The 17,437-nt window shown below is 44.7% G+C and overlaps 5 protein-coding genes across 5 annotated transcripts; 3 read left to right on the top strand and 2 right to left on the bottom strand.

The window, feature by feature from the left end:
* Positions 1-558: 558 nt before the first annotated feature.
* N7516_000612 (amino acid permease) lies at positions 559-2,390 on the top strand (the record flags this gene model as incomplete). Its single annotated transcript, XM_057213334.1, has 5 exons — positions 559-881; positions 935-1,136; positions 1,191-1,232; positions 1,286-1,434; positions 1,496-2,390. 5 exons carry the CDS (start codon positions 559-561, stop codon positions 2,388-2,390), a joined length of 1,611 nt encoding a protein of 536 aa, XP_057075217.1.
* Positions 2,391-3,592: 1,202 nt separating this feature from the next.
* On the bottom strand, positions 3,593-3,916 carry N7516_000613 (uncharacterized protein; the record flags this gene model as incomplete). The annotated part of the gene is made up of 1 exon (XM_057213335.1): positions 3,593-3,916. The coding sequence occupies one exon, from the start codon at positions 3,914-3,916 to the stop codon at positions 3,593-3,595; it is 324 nt and encodes a 107-aa protein (XP_057075218.1).
* A 930-nt stretch (positions 3,917-4,846) lies between these two features.
* N7516_000614 (uncharacterized protein) lies at positions 4,847-5,203 on the top strand (the record flags this gene model as incomplete). The annotated part of the gene is made up of 1 exon (XM_057213336.1): positions 4,847-5,203. One exon carries the CDS (start codon positions 4,847-4,849, stop codon positions 5,201-5,203), a length of 357 nt encoding a protein of 118 aa, XP_057075219.1.
* A 4,245-nt stretch (positions 5,204-9,448) lies between these two features.
* Positions 9,449-9,988, bottom strand: N7516_000615 (ankyrin repeat domain-containing protein; the record flags this gene model as incomplete). The annotated part of the gene is made up of 1 exon (XM_057213337.1): positions 9,449-9,988. One exon carries the CDS (start codon positions 9,986-9,988, stop codon positions 9,449-9,451), a length of 540 nt encoding a protein of 179 aa, XP_057075220.1.
* A 5,825-nt stretch (positions 9,989-15,813) lies between these two features.
* Positions 15,814-16,113, top strand: N7516_000616 (uncharacterized protein; the record flags this gene model as incomplete). Its single annotated transcript, XM_057213338.1, has 1 exon — positions 15,814-16,113. One exon carries the CDS (start codon positions 15,814-15,816, stop codon positions 16,111-16,113), a length of 300 nt encoding a protein of 99 aa, XP_057075221.1.
* Positions 16,114-17,437: the final 1,324 nt, after the last annotated feature.

Raw genomic sequence — 17,437 nt, forward strand, 5'->3', positions numbered from 1 at the left:
TACATTTCATGGATTGTTTCATGGGTTTGTAAGGTCTTATATGGCGTATATTTTTTTCCAACCAAAAAAATCTCTTTTCCGGCGAGGTTTAAAAGCATAGTGAATATGAAAGCGATAATTTTTCAGACAATAGCATAACATAGATGTCTAAATAAGCTACATACAATATAAGTGCAATATATAAACTCAGCAACCCCCAAATTGGGCATGTGGGGAGCGGAGATTTCCTTGACACATCAACGTCGCATTCGCACGGGTCAGCCCCGTCCACTCATCGATGGCTTCAATCACGCCATCGGCGAGTAAAAGTCTTCTTTTGGCCTTTTTTTTTTCTTCTTTGTATTTATATTGTACCTTATTTTGACTACGGAGTACTCAGGGTCCATGTATCAAATATAATTTGGTGCAACTAGTTAGTGTGGGTCACGCGACTTAGGGTTGGAACATATAGGTAAGTGGTGACATTGCCTTTCTTTTTATTTGTTTATATGTGTCGATGATATATTGTACTAACACAAAATTAGAGGATACTTTCGTATCCATCTCGATCTCCGCATCATGGCCGATATCGAGAAACAGCCCGGAGCAGAGCCCTCCAAGGCTCAAGACACAACAGGCGATGATTACCAGACAAACCCATTTGTCAATGCAGACAAGCTGGCTCGCCGCTTGTCTGGGCGTCAGGTGCAGATGATCGCTATTGGCGGTACTATCGGCACCGGTCTGTTCCTTGGAACGGGATCCTCACTCGCTAAGGGTGGGCCTGCTTCAACACTTATTGCATACGCTATCTGTGGTGGTATTGTCTTTGTCACTATGCTGTGTCTTGGTGAGATGGCGGCTTTTATGCCTGTTGCTGGATCTTTCTGTACCTATGCTGGGTGAGTATTACTTGAATTTGCTCTGACCGGATGGTTACTGACTTGTTTTATAGTCGCTTCGTGGATGATGCCCTTGGATTCGCATTGACTTGGAATTATTGGTTTAATGATGCTGTCTCTACTGCATCAGATATCATTGCGTTGCAGCTTTTATTGCAGTATTGGACTGATCATTTTCCCGGTTGGGCAATCAGTCTAATCTTTTTGGTTGTTGTCATTGCATTAAACGTCTTATCTGTGAAGGTTTATGGCGAGGTATGTGTAGATGACTTCCACTCTATTTCACTTGATCTGACCATTCTCATCTAGGTTGAATACTGGTTGAGTTTACTCAAAGTCATCACCATTATTGTGAGTGTCATCCCTTATAAAACATCCGTACGCCCAGCTAATTCGCTTTCTAGATCTTCATCATCCTTGGTATTGCCGTGAACTGCGGTGGAAATACAGACCACGAGTACATCGGCGGCAAAAATTGGCACAAAGGCGATGCACCCTTCGTTGGTGGAATCGGCGGCTTTGCATCAGTATTCGTCACAGCCTCCTTCGCATAGTATGTGACCCCATCTCATCATTCCTTATGCTAAATGAGCTTCACTCTAACAGTAAAACAGTGGCGGCACCGAATCCATTGCCATCACAGCAGGTGAAACCAAAAGCCCTGCGAAAACTATGCCAAAAGTCGTCCGCAACGTCTTCTGGCGTATTCTTCTTTTCTACCTCCTCTCAATCCTCATTGTCGGCCTCAATGTACCATATGACTACCCCGGTCTCTCCGATGGTGACACAAAGACCAGCCCCTTCACAATCGTCTTCCAGCAGGCTGGTTCCGCAGTTGCTGGCAGCTTCATCAATGCCGTCATCATGACTTCGGTCATTTCAGCCGCGAACCATGCCCTCTTTGCCGGATCTAGACTTCTATTCACTCTCGCTGTCGATGGGTATGCGCCCAAATTCTTCGGTCAGCTCAACCGTTTCCAGGTTCCGTGGGTGGCTGTCCTCGCGACATCCGTGATCAGCGGTCTCTGCTTCGGTGCCAGCTATATCGGCGCTGGACAGTTGTGGTCTTGGCTGCAGAATATCGTCGGTGTCTCAAACCAGCTCTCGTGGATTTGTATCGGTCTTGCTTCTCTGCGATTCCGCTCGGCGATCCGGGCTCAGGGTATAGAGCACCTTCTTCCTTTTAAGAACTGGACTTATCCGTATGGTCCGATCTTTGCTGTTGGGCTGAATATAGTTCTTGTTCTTGTTCAAGGGTGGAAGTGCTTCAGCCCGCATTTCAAGAAGGTCGATTTTGTCTCGTTTTATATTGAAATTCCGGTCATGATTTTCATGTTCCTGGCTTGGAAGCTGATCAAGAGAACTAGCTTTGTGAGGAAGTCTAATATGGATTTGAGGACGGATCGCTATGATCCGTCTCAAGAGGATGGGCCTGAGGGTCTGGTTATGGAGAAGAAGGCGGGTGCTTGGGGTAAAGCTCAACGGGTTGGGCAGTGGTTGTTCTTCTAGTTTTGCTATTTCTTTGTTTTCTTTATGATACCTCCTGTTGCATTACTACTCATTACCATACCCGATATATATTTACTGTTTCTCTCGTGGCATATTCTGTCTTCTTTATTTTACGACAACGTTAGATATCATCCGGTCACTACAATTGTGGGTTACAGAGATGGAGCTGCAATCGAATTCTGGTTAGTACATACTATGAAGGAAAAAGAAAAAGACAAAAAAGGAAAACTCCGATAGGGGGAATCGAACCCCCGGCTGCCGTGTGAGAGACGGCGATGTTAGCCACTACACCATATCGGATGGTTGAAATTATTTCCGCAAAATAAGTCATAAGGCCTAGCGCTGGGCTTCTTGTCTAGCTTTATATGGCCCTATACGTCGCCTTGCGTGGTTCTATGAAATCCTCCCTATCGCCCCTTCAACTTTCTAGCTCTCCTGCTCCTTTCTTTCCCCCCAATACGCGCCTTGTAAATAAGGCATTTTTGCTTGGCGACGCTAAAAGTGTCTCCACTTTGGTGGGCGTTGTCGCAGTCTAGTTACCCGAATTCACAGGTGAACTCGGCCTTAGTATTCGACATATCACTTGTGCTCTCACGAATTAGCTCGCGTGAATTTCATCCCTGTACAAAAGGTCGCGAACTGATAAGTGCATTGTTAGTAACTATCTAATGGATCCTATGAAATTGGCAACATACGATGCTTTTCCTATGAACCCCTGTGCTAAGCCCTGCGGTGCTCCGGTGTAATGTCTTAGAGGGAAGCCCTGCGGTGCTTCGGGTGTGATGTCCGAGAGCTAAGCTATTTGCTGTAGATAGCCAACAGAGGCCAAAGCGACGCATTCTGACCTGTTTATTGGAAATAACGAGTCATGCAGGAGGGGGTACCTAGCCCATCGCTTTGGAAAGACTTGCTTCTTTAGTCTCCGAACAGCGCATTAGGGCGCTAAACTCAAAGAGACAAAACTAACCCGAACAGGCAATTCATACGCCGTTTACTATGTACTTCTAATAGATTTAGAGGTGAAAGCTATGCGATTTAAGCCCTTCATATTAATTTATCTTTCTATAATTGAACGATATGGTCAAGATACATACATGTATATGGAAGTGCAACTCTTATCGGCGTTTTCAGCATCTATCACACGCAAAGATACCCCCCAGTTAAGTTGACGGAGCCCACTATATTTACGCCTCTTCGCCAGATTAAGCATTAGGCCCCTCGCTCTCTTCTGGCAACGCATTCTCAATGAATCCATTAGATTCTTTCCATGCTTGCAAGGCTGCTAGTTCCTCCTCTGGAACCACTACATCCTTGTTCAAATGCTGCTGCAGGTCTTGAATTACACCCCTAATCTCGATATCCGACTTCTCGGTCGAACAAACAACGGTCACCGAGTATAAGGTTGCGTTCATACTGGTGATGCTGTAAACGTTTCCTCTCACATGATCGGCAATGCCGACGAACACATCGTCGATTGAAGCGGCGAACGTAGCCCCGATACCTCGAAACGTCGAATTCCCATGCATGTTGAGCCATATAACGTGCACAAAAGGAGGACCAAGAAATGTATCTGTCCGGGTGTTTTGCCGGATTTCACCCGTTCTGGGATCCTGATATCTCCCATCCACGATAGGGACTTTATGTTCGGGGTGCCAGGGGGTCTGATATCTCATAATAGACGATAGCTCGACGGCTGTAAAGATTGACGTAGCGAGATACTTGAAAGACGTGTGTGGCTGGAATGGGATATCCGGGATATAATATTTTGTGGGACTGGATATCACCGAAGGAAAACGAAGAGGAACTTTGTTTTAAAGGTAGAAATATGATTGCCTCCCGAGCTCGAAGTCCTTTATACTGTTATATCTGTAGGTTTGTAAACAGTCCACTTATCATTTACACAGAGCAAGGATTAAAATGAGATTTCTCGACTCTGCGCTAGCGCCCCTAAAATGCCATGCTACCATATGCGACTCGGCCGTGAGTTGCCGTATATTTGACCACTCAAAGTACTGTTCCAAGGTTACATTCAACCTGACCTTACGGGGGTGCCTTTGTCCCTAAAGAAAAAGCTCCATATGGACGGGCTTTTTAGGTAGCAACATACTTGGTATGCGGGATTTTAATGGTCAGCTGTGCTAAAGAAATTTGGCTTGGTTGTTTTTTTTTTTTAAAAAAAAGGCATACTGGACAAGACATTGCGCCGATCCGCGATAGGCTGTATCTGTCGTGGTGCTGTGGACTAACTATGAGAAATGATATAAAAAGGCGGAGCCTTTCTAACGGAACACCTGGAAGTTCAAGTTTGTCTATACATCCATTTTACGAAACATACTTCAACCGTGATGGACTGTTAGTCAAGATGAAGGCTCAGGTTCGTCTCCCTTATGCTAGGAACTTTTATATCTTTTACTTTTTTTTGACTTATACCTCGTGCATATGGACAGATCAGCCTCATGTCAGTCGTATTGCTTCTCACAGTGAGAGGCTTGGCAATTCCTATTACCGATGATCCCCGAGATAAAGGGCTCAACAGCGGTCCGAAGAAGGATTGGATTTATCGTCTGAACTGTTCGACCTCGGCCAATGCCTTCTTTTGCCAGCATCATGGCGCCTACTGCTCAACACATTTTGTCCACGGCAGCGCCTTCTGCCAGCGAGATTGCATATGTATCATTGATGCCACTTGTAACCGTCCAGATTGTTCACCGGTGGAGGCTGCTGCCGAAGACTCGATCGATTCTGGGAACTCCCAGACTTCTTCCATCAGCACCTCTACTGATATACCGGTTCCTACCCCTTTGGCCATTTGAGATTGAATGCCTGATTGAAGTCTTGATTCTCGGGGATTCCTAGGCTTATAAGGAAGGTCGTCGGGTATAAAAGCTTATCAGAGCTCTTGGATGGACAAAATTTGCTTCTATCACTGCCTATTTGAGAGTCGATCAAATGTGTCATTTGAACCCTGACAGCACTGTAATTTTTGAAGGGAGAGGCTATTTTTTTCTGTGTTCAAGAATATTTTCATTTGTCTCCTTAGGGGGGAATGTGACTATACTAGATAAGATGAAAAGGAAGGTACAAATTTTTCTAAGTCACTAAAACTGGTGTCGCCCTCATTGCCGACCCGCTCTAGTCCTCTAGTACGTCCTTACTCTCCTATAACTTCCTATACTTATAGAGCTGAGCCGTAGAGCAAACTGAGCTATAGGGAGGTATTGAGGAATAGGGGGTCGTCAGGTTGTCAGGTTGTCAGGTTGTCAGGTCGTAATTTACTAGTTGCTCCTAGTAGGTCATAGTAGGGGGGTGGTAGTAGGTTATAATGACTAATAGAAGGTAATAAAGATAAATTACGACCGAGCGAGCTGTTAGGTTGTCAGGTGTGGCTAACTAGTAACGCACTTGGAGTTACTAGTAAACTTGGAGCTACTAGTAAAACGTCCCTAACAAACTGTCGCTCGTATTTTATCGGACACCTGACAGCCTGCCGGTTTGATACATAAATTACCTTATAGCTCCCTTTAGATTATAGGTATTACTAGCTATTACTAGTAGAGTACCCGTATCAGGATTACACCCTCTAGGTTGTAATACTAGTTATTACTAGTAATAACTAATTAACTAAAGCTGTCAGGTGTGTTTCGTGTATTATAGGTGAAATATAATAATGTTTATTATAGATTTATACCTACTACTAGTTATTACTAGGTAGGTCGAGGTATTATAGAATATAGCGTAATTAAAATTCTACTAGTAGCTATTAGTAAGAAGAAAAATCATAAAAAATAAAGTTAGTACTAGACTATTAGTATAGTTATTACTACCTATAACTAGTAGTATCTATAATACTAATATCTTTTTAATATATCTTATAATTACTAGTTATATTAGAAGTTACTAGTATTACTAGTATTACTAGTAATTATTCTCTTTTTATTAATATAAAATAGTATATATACTCGGAATATATATATATATACCTTCTTTATATTATAGAACTATAATTTATCTATAAATATCTAGTAATTACTAGTTATACTAGAAGTTACTAGTATTACTAGTATTACTAGTAATTATTCTCTTTTTATTAATATAAAATAGTATATATACTCGGAATATATATATATATACCTTCTTTATATTATAGAACTATAATTTATCTATAAATATCTAGTAATTACTAGTAATTATATAGAATTTATTATTATTACCTCTTTATTTTAAATTATTTTCGACTTCTAACTAACTAACTAGCTAGATTATTTAGATTAATATTTTATTTAACTAGTAATTACTAGTTATATTAAGGAGCTAGTAGTAATATAGATATTATAAGTTAGCTAGTTATTATACTACTATTATTACTAGTAGCTACTATAACTACTACTACCTAGGTAGATATATACTTATATATTACTAATTTTAATTTTATATAACTAACTAGTTAACTAGTAATAGTTAGTAGTTACTAGTTATATTAAAGGGCTCGTAGTATTAGATACTACTAGTTATAGGTAGTAATAACTATACTAATAGTCTAGTACTAACTTTATTTTTTATGATTTTTCTTCTTACTAATAGCTACTAGTAGAATTTTAATTACGCTATATTCTATAATACCTCGACCTACCTAGTAATAACTAGTAGTAGGTATAAATCTATAATAAACATTATTATATTTCACCTATAATACACGAAACACACCTGACAGCTTTAGTTAATTAGTTATTACTAGTAATAACTAGTATTACAACCTAGAGGGTATAATCCTAATACGGGTACTCTACTAGTAATAGCTAGTAATACCTATAATCTAAAGGGAGCTGTAAGGTAATTTATGTATCAAACCGGCAGGCTGTCAGGTATCCGATAAAATACGAGCGACAGTTTGTTAGGGACGTTTTACTAGTAGCTCCAAGTTTACTAGTAACTCCAAGTACGTTACTAGTTAGCCACACCTGACAACCTGACAGCTCGCTCGGTCGTAATTTATCTTTATTACCTTCTATTAGTCATTATAACCTACTACCACCCCCCTACTATGATCTACTAGGAGCAACTAGTAAATTACGACCTGACAACCTGACAACCTGACAACCTGACGACTACTGCGCCGCGGCTTGCTTCCTGATCTGCACCAGCCTCATATCACAACAGCCTCGCCTACGTAGCCATACTCTACACTAATAATTTCGCGTACCTCCAGCACTTTAGTTTATTTCTATGCTTTTCTTCTACAATTTAGGCTTTTCACGTGCACTACTGCCTTTCGAGTATTTCCGTATCCAAATATGTTACTCGTTTTACTACCTGTGCTCTGTAAATGTCACCGTCTCCATTGTATACTGCAACGTCTTTATTCATCTTCGTTTTCATATGCTCTGGTGCCACGCCTGCCATATACGGCAACTTTACCTTTGCGCTCTTATACATTTCTCTCCTTCCATTTCCGACACGCTCGGCTCTTATGGCCTTATCTCTGGAGCATAATTTTCAATGCACTTCATGCAAACGACCCTGGCAGCCGCTTCTGTATACAACGTGCGACACCTGCCGCCAGAAACGCCAATATCATTGGCGCCGTCATCATCCGCTTACAGTCGCTGGGCACCGGGCTCCACGTCTATACAATCTATCGGGCATTCTGTTGATCTGTTCTCGTCATCTCAGCGTGCATTCTGCACTCAATGCTATCGCCCATGGCAATATTCGCGTTATAAAACGTGTGATGGCTGTCGCCAGACCTGTCGTCAGGAATACCGCGGTCGCTTGCTCCCAACTACCACCACTGAAACTTTCTCTCCAGGGCCGTCTGATACCGCAAGAGACGGATTCCCCGGGCCTGTTTCTTCAGACGCAAACGGGACACGCCGCTTTTCTGTGCTTCCACAACCTCGTGCCAATAGACAAAGGATTATAGACCCACAAGCACCCACCCAGCTCGAACGTATCACACCTTCCCAGTCACCGCGTTCAAAAATGGTCAGCGGTGGGTGAACTTCCCACCACTGATCGCAAATTCCTGTTTTCTTGACAGGTCGCATTTTTGGCCTCACAAAAGAACATCGCCAATTAGCCGTGGTCACGGATGATATACATTTCCTCCCAAAGCCAAATCATCATTTACCCGCTATGCCTTCCTCAACTGGTAAACGGCCGCGTGTTGACCATTGGTCCCAAAGGGCTGGCTCCCAGACCCCGACTAGATCGGCGCCGAGCTTGTAGATTGAGCCACTCCCAATCACCTATCTGGGACTGCATTCCCCGGAAGTGGACGCTCTTGATAATGAGGACGAGGAAACAACACAAATTACATGGCCAGAAACTGCCGACGAAAACGAGCCCTCGCCAGAGGCTAGCACACCACCTCCCGAGAGGCGTTCGCGATGACGACGTAAAACATCATACACTGGTATACTTGCACAATCGAAATACAATAGCCGATTAGCACCTTCCTGGTTTTTCTGTTTTCTAAAGGCGTTGCGGCTATTAGTCATACTACATTTCTTCTCATTGGTCAACGCACCTTTGCGTTTGTCAAGTATCCGAGTCGCAAATAACCTCCCGTTTTCCGGATTTTCTCGTCCCTGCCCTTCTATTCCATCGTTTCAGGGTCACAGCGTGCGCATGGCGCGTCACCAGTTCATTTACGCTGACCTCTCGTCGAGTTGGATCCCAAGCCACGTGATGTATATAGATCTATAGGAATGGCTGCCTGTTAGGCGGACACGCCGCTAAGCAGCAGGGAGATGAACTGCTGCAACTACAAATAGCTGGATCTCTTCGTATAAATTAATAATTGCACTTGTACCTCGATCCAGGGTTCAACTCGACGAGGGGTCAGCGTAATTGAATTACACGTACACACATACTGTACAGGGCTTCTTTATCGCCTCTCATTATCATGCCTTGATCAATTACTAAAGAAAGGAAACACGAGTGTATTGTGTGACAGCATGTACTCCCGGTATTATTCGCCGCCCACCTGAGCTATGACAATGATCTGATGTACATGTTGGTACAGTATATCGTCAGGTTGCTTCTTGTCGTCGGGGGGCTCAGATACGCGGGCGGATATATGGGAGTAAGCGAGAATAATACAAAAACCAAAGCCAAGCCAACTTGATGCCCCCCAACGTGTCTTCTTTGGCACCCCTCTCTACTAAGTAAGCTTCAGTAGCCGGCAAGGTTTTGTTTCCAGCGTAGCCGGCTTCTCTCAAGAATGCCAAGGGTGTGCTACCCTCATAATCCATTGCATTGACATTTGCTCCTTTTTCCAATAGTATCTTCACAACCCCCAACGAGCCGTATTCAGCAGCCCAGGAGAGAGGTGTCCGCCCCCACATGTCACGAGAATCAATCTTTGGCTCGGTTTGGAGGAGATAAAGAAGGAGATCTATGCATTCCCCCATGGCAGCGTAATGAAGGAGTGATCTTTTAAAGCAATCTCGTCCCTTGAAGCATCCTCGTGATTGGAATGAGGAATGGGCTTTTTCGAGAAACGTCAAGGCTCCATTTTGAAGACGTATCTCCTTGAACTTCTTAAGACGGTTGAACTCAGGACCAAAACCTGTAAAGCCAGGGGCAGCTTTCAACATAGTTTCAGGCAATTGGTTCGGGAAGATAGAATCCAAGGAATTGTATAATCTTATAAGGCACTTGGTCGATGACCAACGAAAAGATCACATAGAGCTCAAAATAAATGAGCTTGAACAAAGAGGAAGAAATTATCTGCGTTTCCTAAACGCAAAGCCTGCTCGACTATTCAATAGTCTGATACCTATCGTGTAGAGCAAATGCCTAAGAATGGAGGTATTTATAGATATCCTGGCCTGTCATCGCTCACGCAATTTAGTTGGCAGCAGAAAATGAAGGACATGGAGGCCTATCCTAATTGAGGCCTATTGGGAGGTATGTCTGTCTTCGTATTCACCACCTTCGTTTGAGCTTGATTGTTGGTCACTAGATAGGTCTGAAGCTCCAACCTAACACGGTCTAGAGCAAAGGGTACTCTCACTGGACCATTGTATACACTTAAGGGTGAGGGACGCATCTATCTGTGGGTAATTGATGGTAAATCCATCACAAATGAGAGATTTTCTCCTAATTCGTGGTGCCAAAATAAGTCTGAATGCAACTTTTGTCACACACCAAAGGTGAGACAAACTACAGAAAGGACGTGATCAAATGCACTCAACTTAGATATGCTATGAGCTGAGGATGGTGGTGTGTTACTTACTCAAGGCCGAAATCAGAAGCAAAGTTCTCTTGACATGGCACGTAAAGGCCACGTTGCCAGACTACACGAGGTGTGGGAGCCGGATTTGGCTATCTGTACCGTATATGTGTGCACGTATGTGCACATTATTTACAGTGGTTGGTTGGTTGGTTGATGTCATTTACCCTGACCCCTCGCTCGAAAGCGATAATATGCAGGCTATCTCAACTACCTATCCGCGCGTACGTACATGTAGAGTGTTCCGCTGAAAACGAACCTAGAGCTTCGTTATGGCCTGCTGTGGCCTAATTGTCGTTGCCATTGTTAGGCTGCCCTCGTGGCGCGCGACTCCTGAACCGTTGTGACGCCTCGACGAAGTCCAAAACGGCCTTGACCGTCTTTGTTCTTGAGACGGATTCTGGTTTACCTCTCTTACCTTAGGTTGAGCCCCCCAGCAGACTCGAGACGATTCTAAACGCTTCCCCTACTTCACTCTATAACTCCAGTCGGATCTCCCTTAATCTTAGACAGTCCACCAGCACGTGGCTAACCGTTCCTTATGAGCTGCAGACGCACTGGCAGTGACCGCGGAAGCCATAGGCTTTAGCGTAGGTAGATAACCAATTGTGGCAGGTGCGAAGCTATATCAATAGGTATGCCTAGTTCTAGGGCAGGCTTCCATATAGCCTTTTCGTGTAGGTTGTTGCGGGGTGCCGTCGATTTTCCGTAGGTACTGCCTTTGTTGGATGGCCTCTATTCCTACTCCTACTAGGTGAGGATATTGCCTCGAAGGCGGGTAGTCTCCCTTGACAGTAGTGGACGGAAGGGATGTGTTTCGCCTGGGCGTACGGCATCCTTAGCCGGTCGGTCTGTAGCATCGTTTCCTAGATTGTAGCAATTTCCCGGCATCTATTGAAGGTAGAGAGCGATTCTCTGAGCCTAAAACTCTATAGCGCCTTGGAGGATCCCGTGCACGACGGGTTGGCCGATCTGTTCCTTAGGCTCTGAGTTTGTTATAAGGCTCCACCCTACAGTATTGTCGTAGTTGCTTGTCTGCCGTCTAAGCTTTAGCGCTGATAGGCAATCCTAAATTCTCCGCTGATAGCGTAGAAGATGCCGATGAGCTCCGCTATATAAACTGACCACCGGTCCATCGGTCCTACCTGGGCCTATTGTGATTCGACGGTCTCTAGGTTGCCGTCGAGCGCTGTGACAGCGGCGCCTGAGTGTCTCCGCGTCCAGAGGCGTACTAATAGACCACAATGTCCGACGTCAAGTATGTGGCTTTGGCTCGCTCCTCAGCCCCTTCCCGGTCTGATCCGATTTCAACTTCTGTAAAGGTTTCGGCTCGTCACAGTGGCAGTGGACTTGGGTCGATCGTCTCTAGTTTCACCCAGCCTTTGTAGGTCCATTTTTTTAAGAACTTCCGCTAGTCGGAAGCGAGCGTAGCTCCCGATGTTGTTCCGCCGTTTCTAAGCTCGTAGGAGCGTACCCCAGATAGGGTGTCTTCGAGGTAGGGTGTGGAGTCTCGTAATAGTCTGTTGTATCCTATAGCGAGGCAGAGGCTGGTTGGAAGGATGTGGGCTTCTACTTCTAGGGTTGTTAAGGCCACCGTCCTGAACGCCGATAAGGTGCGGATTAGAGGAGCCCTCTGTACCGTGTTGAGATGCCGTAGGTGGGTTTTGTCACGGAGGGGGTCGTGCCACACTGTTGACGCGTAGCCCACTATTGGTGTGATGCACGCCTGATATATCTGTCGCATCTGTTCAAGACGCAAGATTCGCAGTCCTGCTAACGCAACAGCTACCCTGGTGGCGTGCGTGATGGCTTGCTGAACGTGTTCCTTCCATCGTAGACGTCCAGGTGTAACAAATCGATAGGCTTTAGGAAAACGGGCTGGTCTCGCTGTGGCACTATACCTCCTCAAATTCTTAAATTCCATCGTTATCAGCAGTAGCAGATCCCCCCAGCGTACACCCAGGATAAAATTATCTTGTCCCGTCTTTGTAACGGTTCAACGGATTCCTCTACCTTCAATATTTTCTTGAAGAGTTCATCATTGTGGAAAATAGCCGGAACGCAAATCCATCTCTGCAATCGATAGCGCCTTCTTTCTGCACCTGGTGAGGATTTGTTGTATTGGAGATGGTGCGATACCACTCACTGGATACATAATGCCCAAGGCTTCCATAGAGCTGTATTTATAAGACGCAAACCAGAATCGGGAATCTCCAGGAAGCCATCAAACTGCATAGTAGCATAACTGAATAAAGCAAACGCCTTCCATTGTATCATGGCAGATACCATAGCCATTTTATTCAAAGACACCCCTTGAACATATGTCGTCCGGATCCACACTGATCTTCCCAAAACTGTAATCGTTCTACAAGGCCCCTCGCTCGGCCCCTCGTCTTGTATATTGTCACAAAGATATACTTTCTGATCTAAATTTCATGGTCCTTGAAGTAGCCGTAGGATTCACGGAAGTATCAGGCGACTTGGTAATTCAAACCTCTCGCTCCTGGGACTAATCAAAGAAGCTACGTTGGCGTACCCCTCGTGTTAGACCGGCCTTGGCTCCCGACATCTCTCTTGTGGTGGCTGTTAGCGATTCCATTACGTCTCACCCCTTCGACGCCCACGAAGCTTAACTTGCAGCCTGTTATTGGGCTTCCTGTAATTGGGTCGCATTCACTAGGTCGAGGTTGGGCTGTGCGATATTCAGAGGGCGGGGTTGTGGGATATAGAGAGAGCGCGGGTGTCGCTGCCATAAAGGGTATTGCGACGAGTACATTAATAGGCTGCGAGGCCTTGAATTCTGATACAGTAGTAACTTTGAGGTGATTGGTGGAAATATATTCAAATGACTGAAGCTCACGGTGGCTGTGTCTCTGAAACGCGAGATCCTCGACCCCTTTTGCTCTATGCGTAGTAAACGAGGCAGTTTCCAAACAAGGCAGAAAACTTTGCTCTTTAATCTCTTTTGGGAAAAACGATATGAAAAGAAAGATTTCGTGCACTATGGCCCATGGCAATAGGCCTGGGCTTCTATTTGTCAGGCTAACCTTGATATCCACTTATTTGCCAAAAACACTCCTATCTTCAACAAGTGCACGTTTTTCCCATTCATCAGTTTTTCTTTAAATTCTCCAGGAACAAGATTGGCTAGAGCCGGAATGGCGCGAATCATATGATCGTATTTGGGGTGTGCAGCTGCTATTCCATTTAACAAGGCTTCTGCATCGCTGAATAGATCACTGCTAGCTTTGAAGTGATCTTTCAGGATGTCCAACTCAGCTTTGTGGAGTTCCCCAGCCATCCTGAGGGCGCCCTGACAAGTTATAGGACCTAGATTCAATGCCTTAGACAAGGCCTTGTGTCTGAACGAAGCTGATGAAACAGAGTTGCTGATTTTGGAGGTGTATTGGCTGAATGGGGACTTTCTCACTCTGTTTGGATTGCAGAATCTTCCTGTGAGCCTGTCACTGGCACGGTGTAGTGCTGATTTACCTGCCATTCTGGGGCGGGTGGATCGCTCAGTCCTATACTGGGAAGATTTTGTTTTGAGGTTGTTATGCTTTGATAAGTTGCTAGTGTCGAGTAGGATCTCCGGCTCGTCTATATCGTTTGCCTTTTTCGGCGGTCCAAGTGAAGTAGGTGACCCACCGAATGCCATAGATTTTTCAGTTGGCATGGCAGCAGGCAACAGTATCAGCCATGTATCATATTCTTCTGGCAGAAAAAAACCTGTAACCTGGATACAAAGTTGTCTCTTGGCTGTAAAGATGGTTTGTTCCCTTGATCTGCTTCCTAGGCTTATTGGAAAATGCCCAAAACGGGGGAAGAAATCTTTACCTAGCTCCTTGCGGGAAAGAACATGGAAATGGGCTTCGATCTGATTTTAATTCAGGTATTTACCCAAAGCTTAATCTTGTTCAACAAGAAACTGAGTAGTGTTGACGAGAGCCTTCACAAATTTTGTTCATCAAGTAAGCGTGGACCACCAGTAATTACAATCGCGGAGCCAAAGTAATTCTCTTGCTGGATTAGCTTCCCGGTTAGAACTTGTGGAGTTACCTCACTTTTCTCCTAGTCCTATGAAATGTGGAACTACCTCACTTTATAATGGTTACATATAGCTAGCGGGTGGGATACCAAAGACTAGCTATACAGCACACTTCGACATTTCAGACCGCTTTGCAGTCTCAGATGACATCCGATGGGAAACTTAGGAAAATGGGGTGGAGTATCTGTGGCATGAGTTCACTTATGTAAGATGTTAAGCAGCAAGGTGGGATTAGCCCCACAGCGCGTCAAAAAGCGCACCTGGAGGGCTCGTCTCACGACTTCCCCTTGGCTTCCTAGTGGCGATTCTGGTGGAATTATACACAGCTCTCTTGTATATTAGCATTAAATTATAAGCACCGCGAGTAAACGGAAATAGCTTTTACTAAACGTAGGATGAAGTCGCGAATTCGGCTTTGTCCTTGCCATCCAGAGGGCACGACCACTTGGATTTCGTGCAATGCGCCTGACGATGGGCCGTGTTAAGTGTGGTGCAACTCACCTAACGGGTATCAAGTGGCTCAGCTAATGACTTCCTTGGACATGATGTGTAACAATCATGAGCCTCCAGGACACCACGCGAGGTGCTTAAGCCATCATATTGTTACCACTGAGATTGATCATTGGGGAAATTACTAATGGGGTCTTTTGTCATTGCCAAACTGGTTAATCTGTACAGAAGCTAAGTGTAGAGCAGAAGTCCACACAGTGATTCATGAAAACAGCTTGACCAATGCACATCCAGGAACACTTCTCTGGCCTCACCGCGCACGATTTAGTGGGGATGGACTATTGAGAGAGCCACAATAGAATGAGGGACAATGGTAAAATGCTTTAGTATGGTCCTATATCTTGCCACCCGAAGTTGCAACTATGCTTTTACTGTTGGACGAAGCACTTTAATGGTGGTACAATACTGCGACGCTTGATTTAATGCGGGTTGTTCAATAATCTATGCGCTAACTCCTTGGCGGCAGGTTAGGAAAGAGTTACTGAGTGTGCATTTGTCAAGCCAATTTCGATGATCACTGTATAGAAGAAGCTGATTTAGTTCCGTACTCCTATGGTTCTAAAATATAACATCTGAGCATATTCCTTTCGCTGACTACGCCTTATTTTCAAAGATATCTGCAATCTACGATGACGAATGCAGCCAAAGCTTTGCTGGATGCACATGGCTCCACGCAAGCTGATCAATTTGAGGGGCTTTGCCAGCATCTTAGACACATATTCGTCTCGCAAAACATCCATTGCCATAACTTGAAGGATAGGCATAATGAGCTTGTCACTACGAACATCCGGTTGTGTCAGGAACTGGAAAGTCTGAGCCGACAATTTGTGAACGAAGATCTGCTGGTAGCATTCTATCGCCAGGCATTTCAGAAGTTTTGGGACGGTATAGTTGAGATCCTGGAGGAGTGTCAGCCACGTCATGATTAGATCCCAATAGCTAGGATATATATATCCCTTGGGCTTGAATTGCACCCTCTTTTAGCGTGGGCCATGACAGAGGATGGATAAATGGATGGTTGGGCCCAATCAACCCGACACACCATCGAAGCAGCGTACAAGCTACAACTTTGTAAATATGTCACTCTACGTTCCACTCTGGTTATCGTACAGTAGAATTCGAAAACAGTTTACCCCTCAGGCACTCATCCACTCAGCTGTTATGTTGCTTACAGCTAGGCCGGATTTGGATAAGCCCTGTATCGGGCACGAGCCGAGAAGCAAAGTGTGTGTTCCGGAGAGGTAAACTGTTTTCGAGAATCACTGTATGTCAAGGGGGTGGATGGCGCAGTGGTTAGCGTTGCCATCATGGAAAGTTTACATTTTTACTGCACCTTGGAAACTCTGTGTTCAGAACCTAGCACCCTCACCTGTATTAACCGTGTTGTCGGTAACAGTGCAAGTGGTTTCCGCCCTGTAACCTGCAGAAAAGTGGTCTTGATATAGGAGATGTGGATTCGGTTCCCGCGCATCTTCTGGGGTCCTCGGGTTCGAATCCCAGTGCCGGCAACTCTATAAACCTATCACGTCTCTTTGTGAGACACTATCACACGGGGTAATGGAGTATTTCGAGCCTTGTTCACAGGTTGAAGGTGGAAACACAGGCCACGGCGAGGCTCTAAATTCGTCTAAGAAAAGGTACAATCTTATTGGAGACAATAATGTATATGAAAAATCATAGTGGTGGGTTGCATATCGTTTTGACAGTTGGATTCTAAACCACAACCCACTAGGCTGGGCACGGATCCGTATTTCTTTTGGTCTTGTGGTTAAACCAACTTCGACGAGGGGTCAGCGTACACACACATAATGTGTGTCGAACGACGACTGATAGCGCAATAACCCATTTGGGTTGGGTAATTACTGAACCATTGGAGTATCCAGTCATATAATCGGAATGCTATAGAATTTCAGTGCAAGAGTTAGAGCATACACCTGACTGCCTGGAGACTTGCAAAGCGAGAGCTAATTCCTCTGCCCCTGACACGCTGCAGTGCAGGTGCTAAACGTCGAGAAGCAATGATTTATTCCATAATAAGCAAGAATGTACGAACCATGGCGTTCTCGAGTTGTACAATACACACTCATATACCACTTGTACTCCGTTAACTCGCATGTGGCAATGCCGTGAGCGTAATTCTCGGTAGTCGTTTACAGTACGAGCTTCTGGCTTGCTCATTTGACTCCTCTATATGTGCATGACTCCATGTTTATCTCCCATGAATTTATATGCAATATGCGTATTGCATCACTT

Source organism: Penicillium verrucosum, assembly GCF_028828655.1.
Source record: "Penicillium verrucosum strain IBT 35672 chromosome Unknown utg000001l_segment0_segment0, whole genome shotgun sequence".
NCBI classification, from domain to species: Eukaryota; Fungi; Ascomycota; class Eurotiomycetes; order Eurotiales; family Aspergillaceae; genus Penicillium; species Penicillium verrucosum.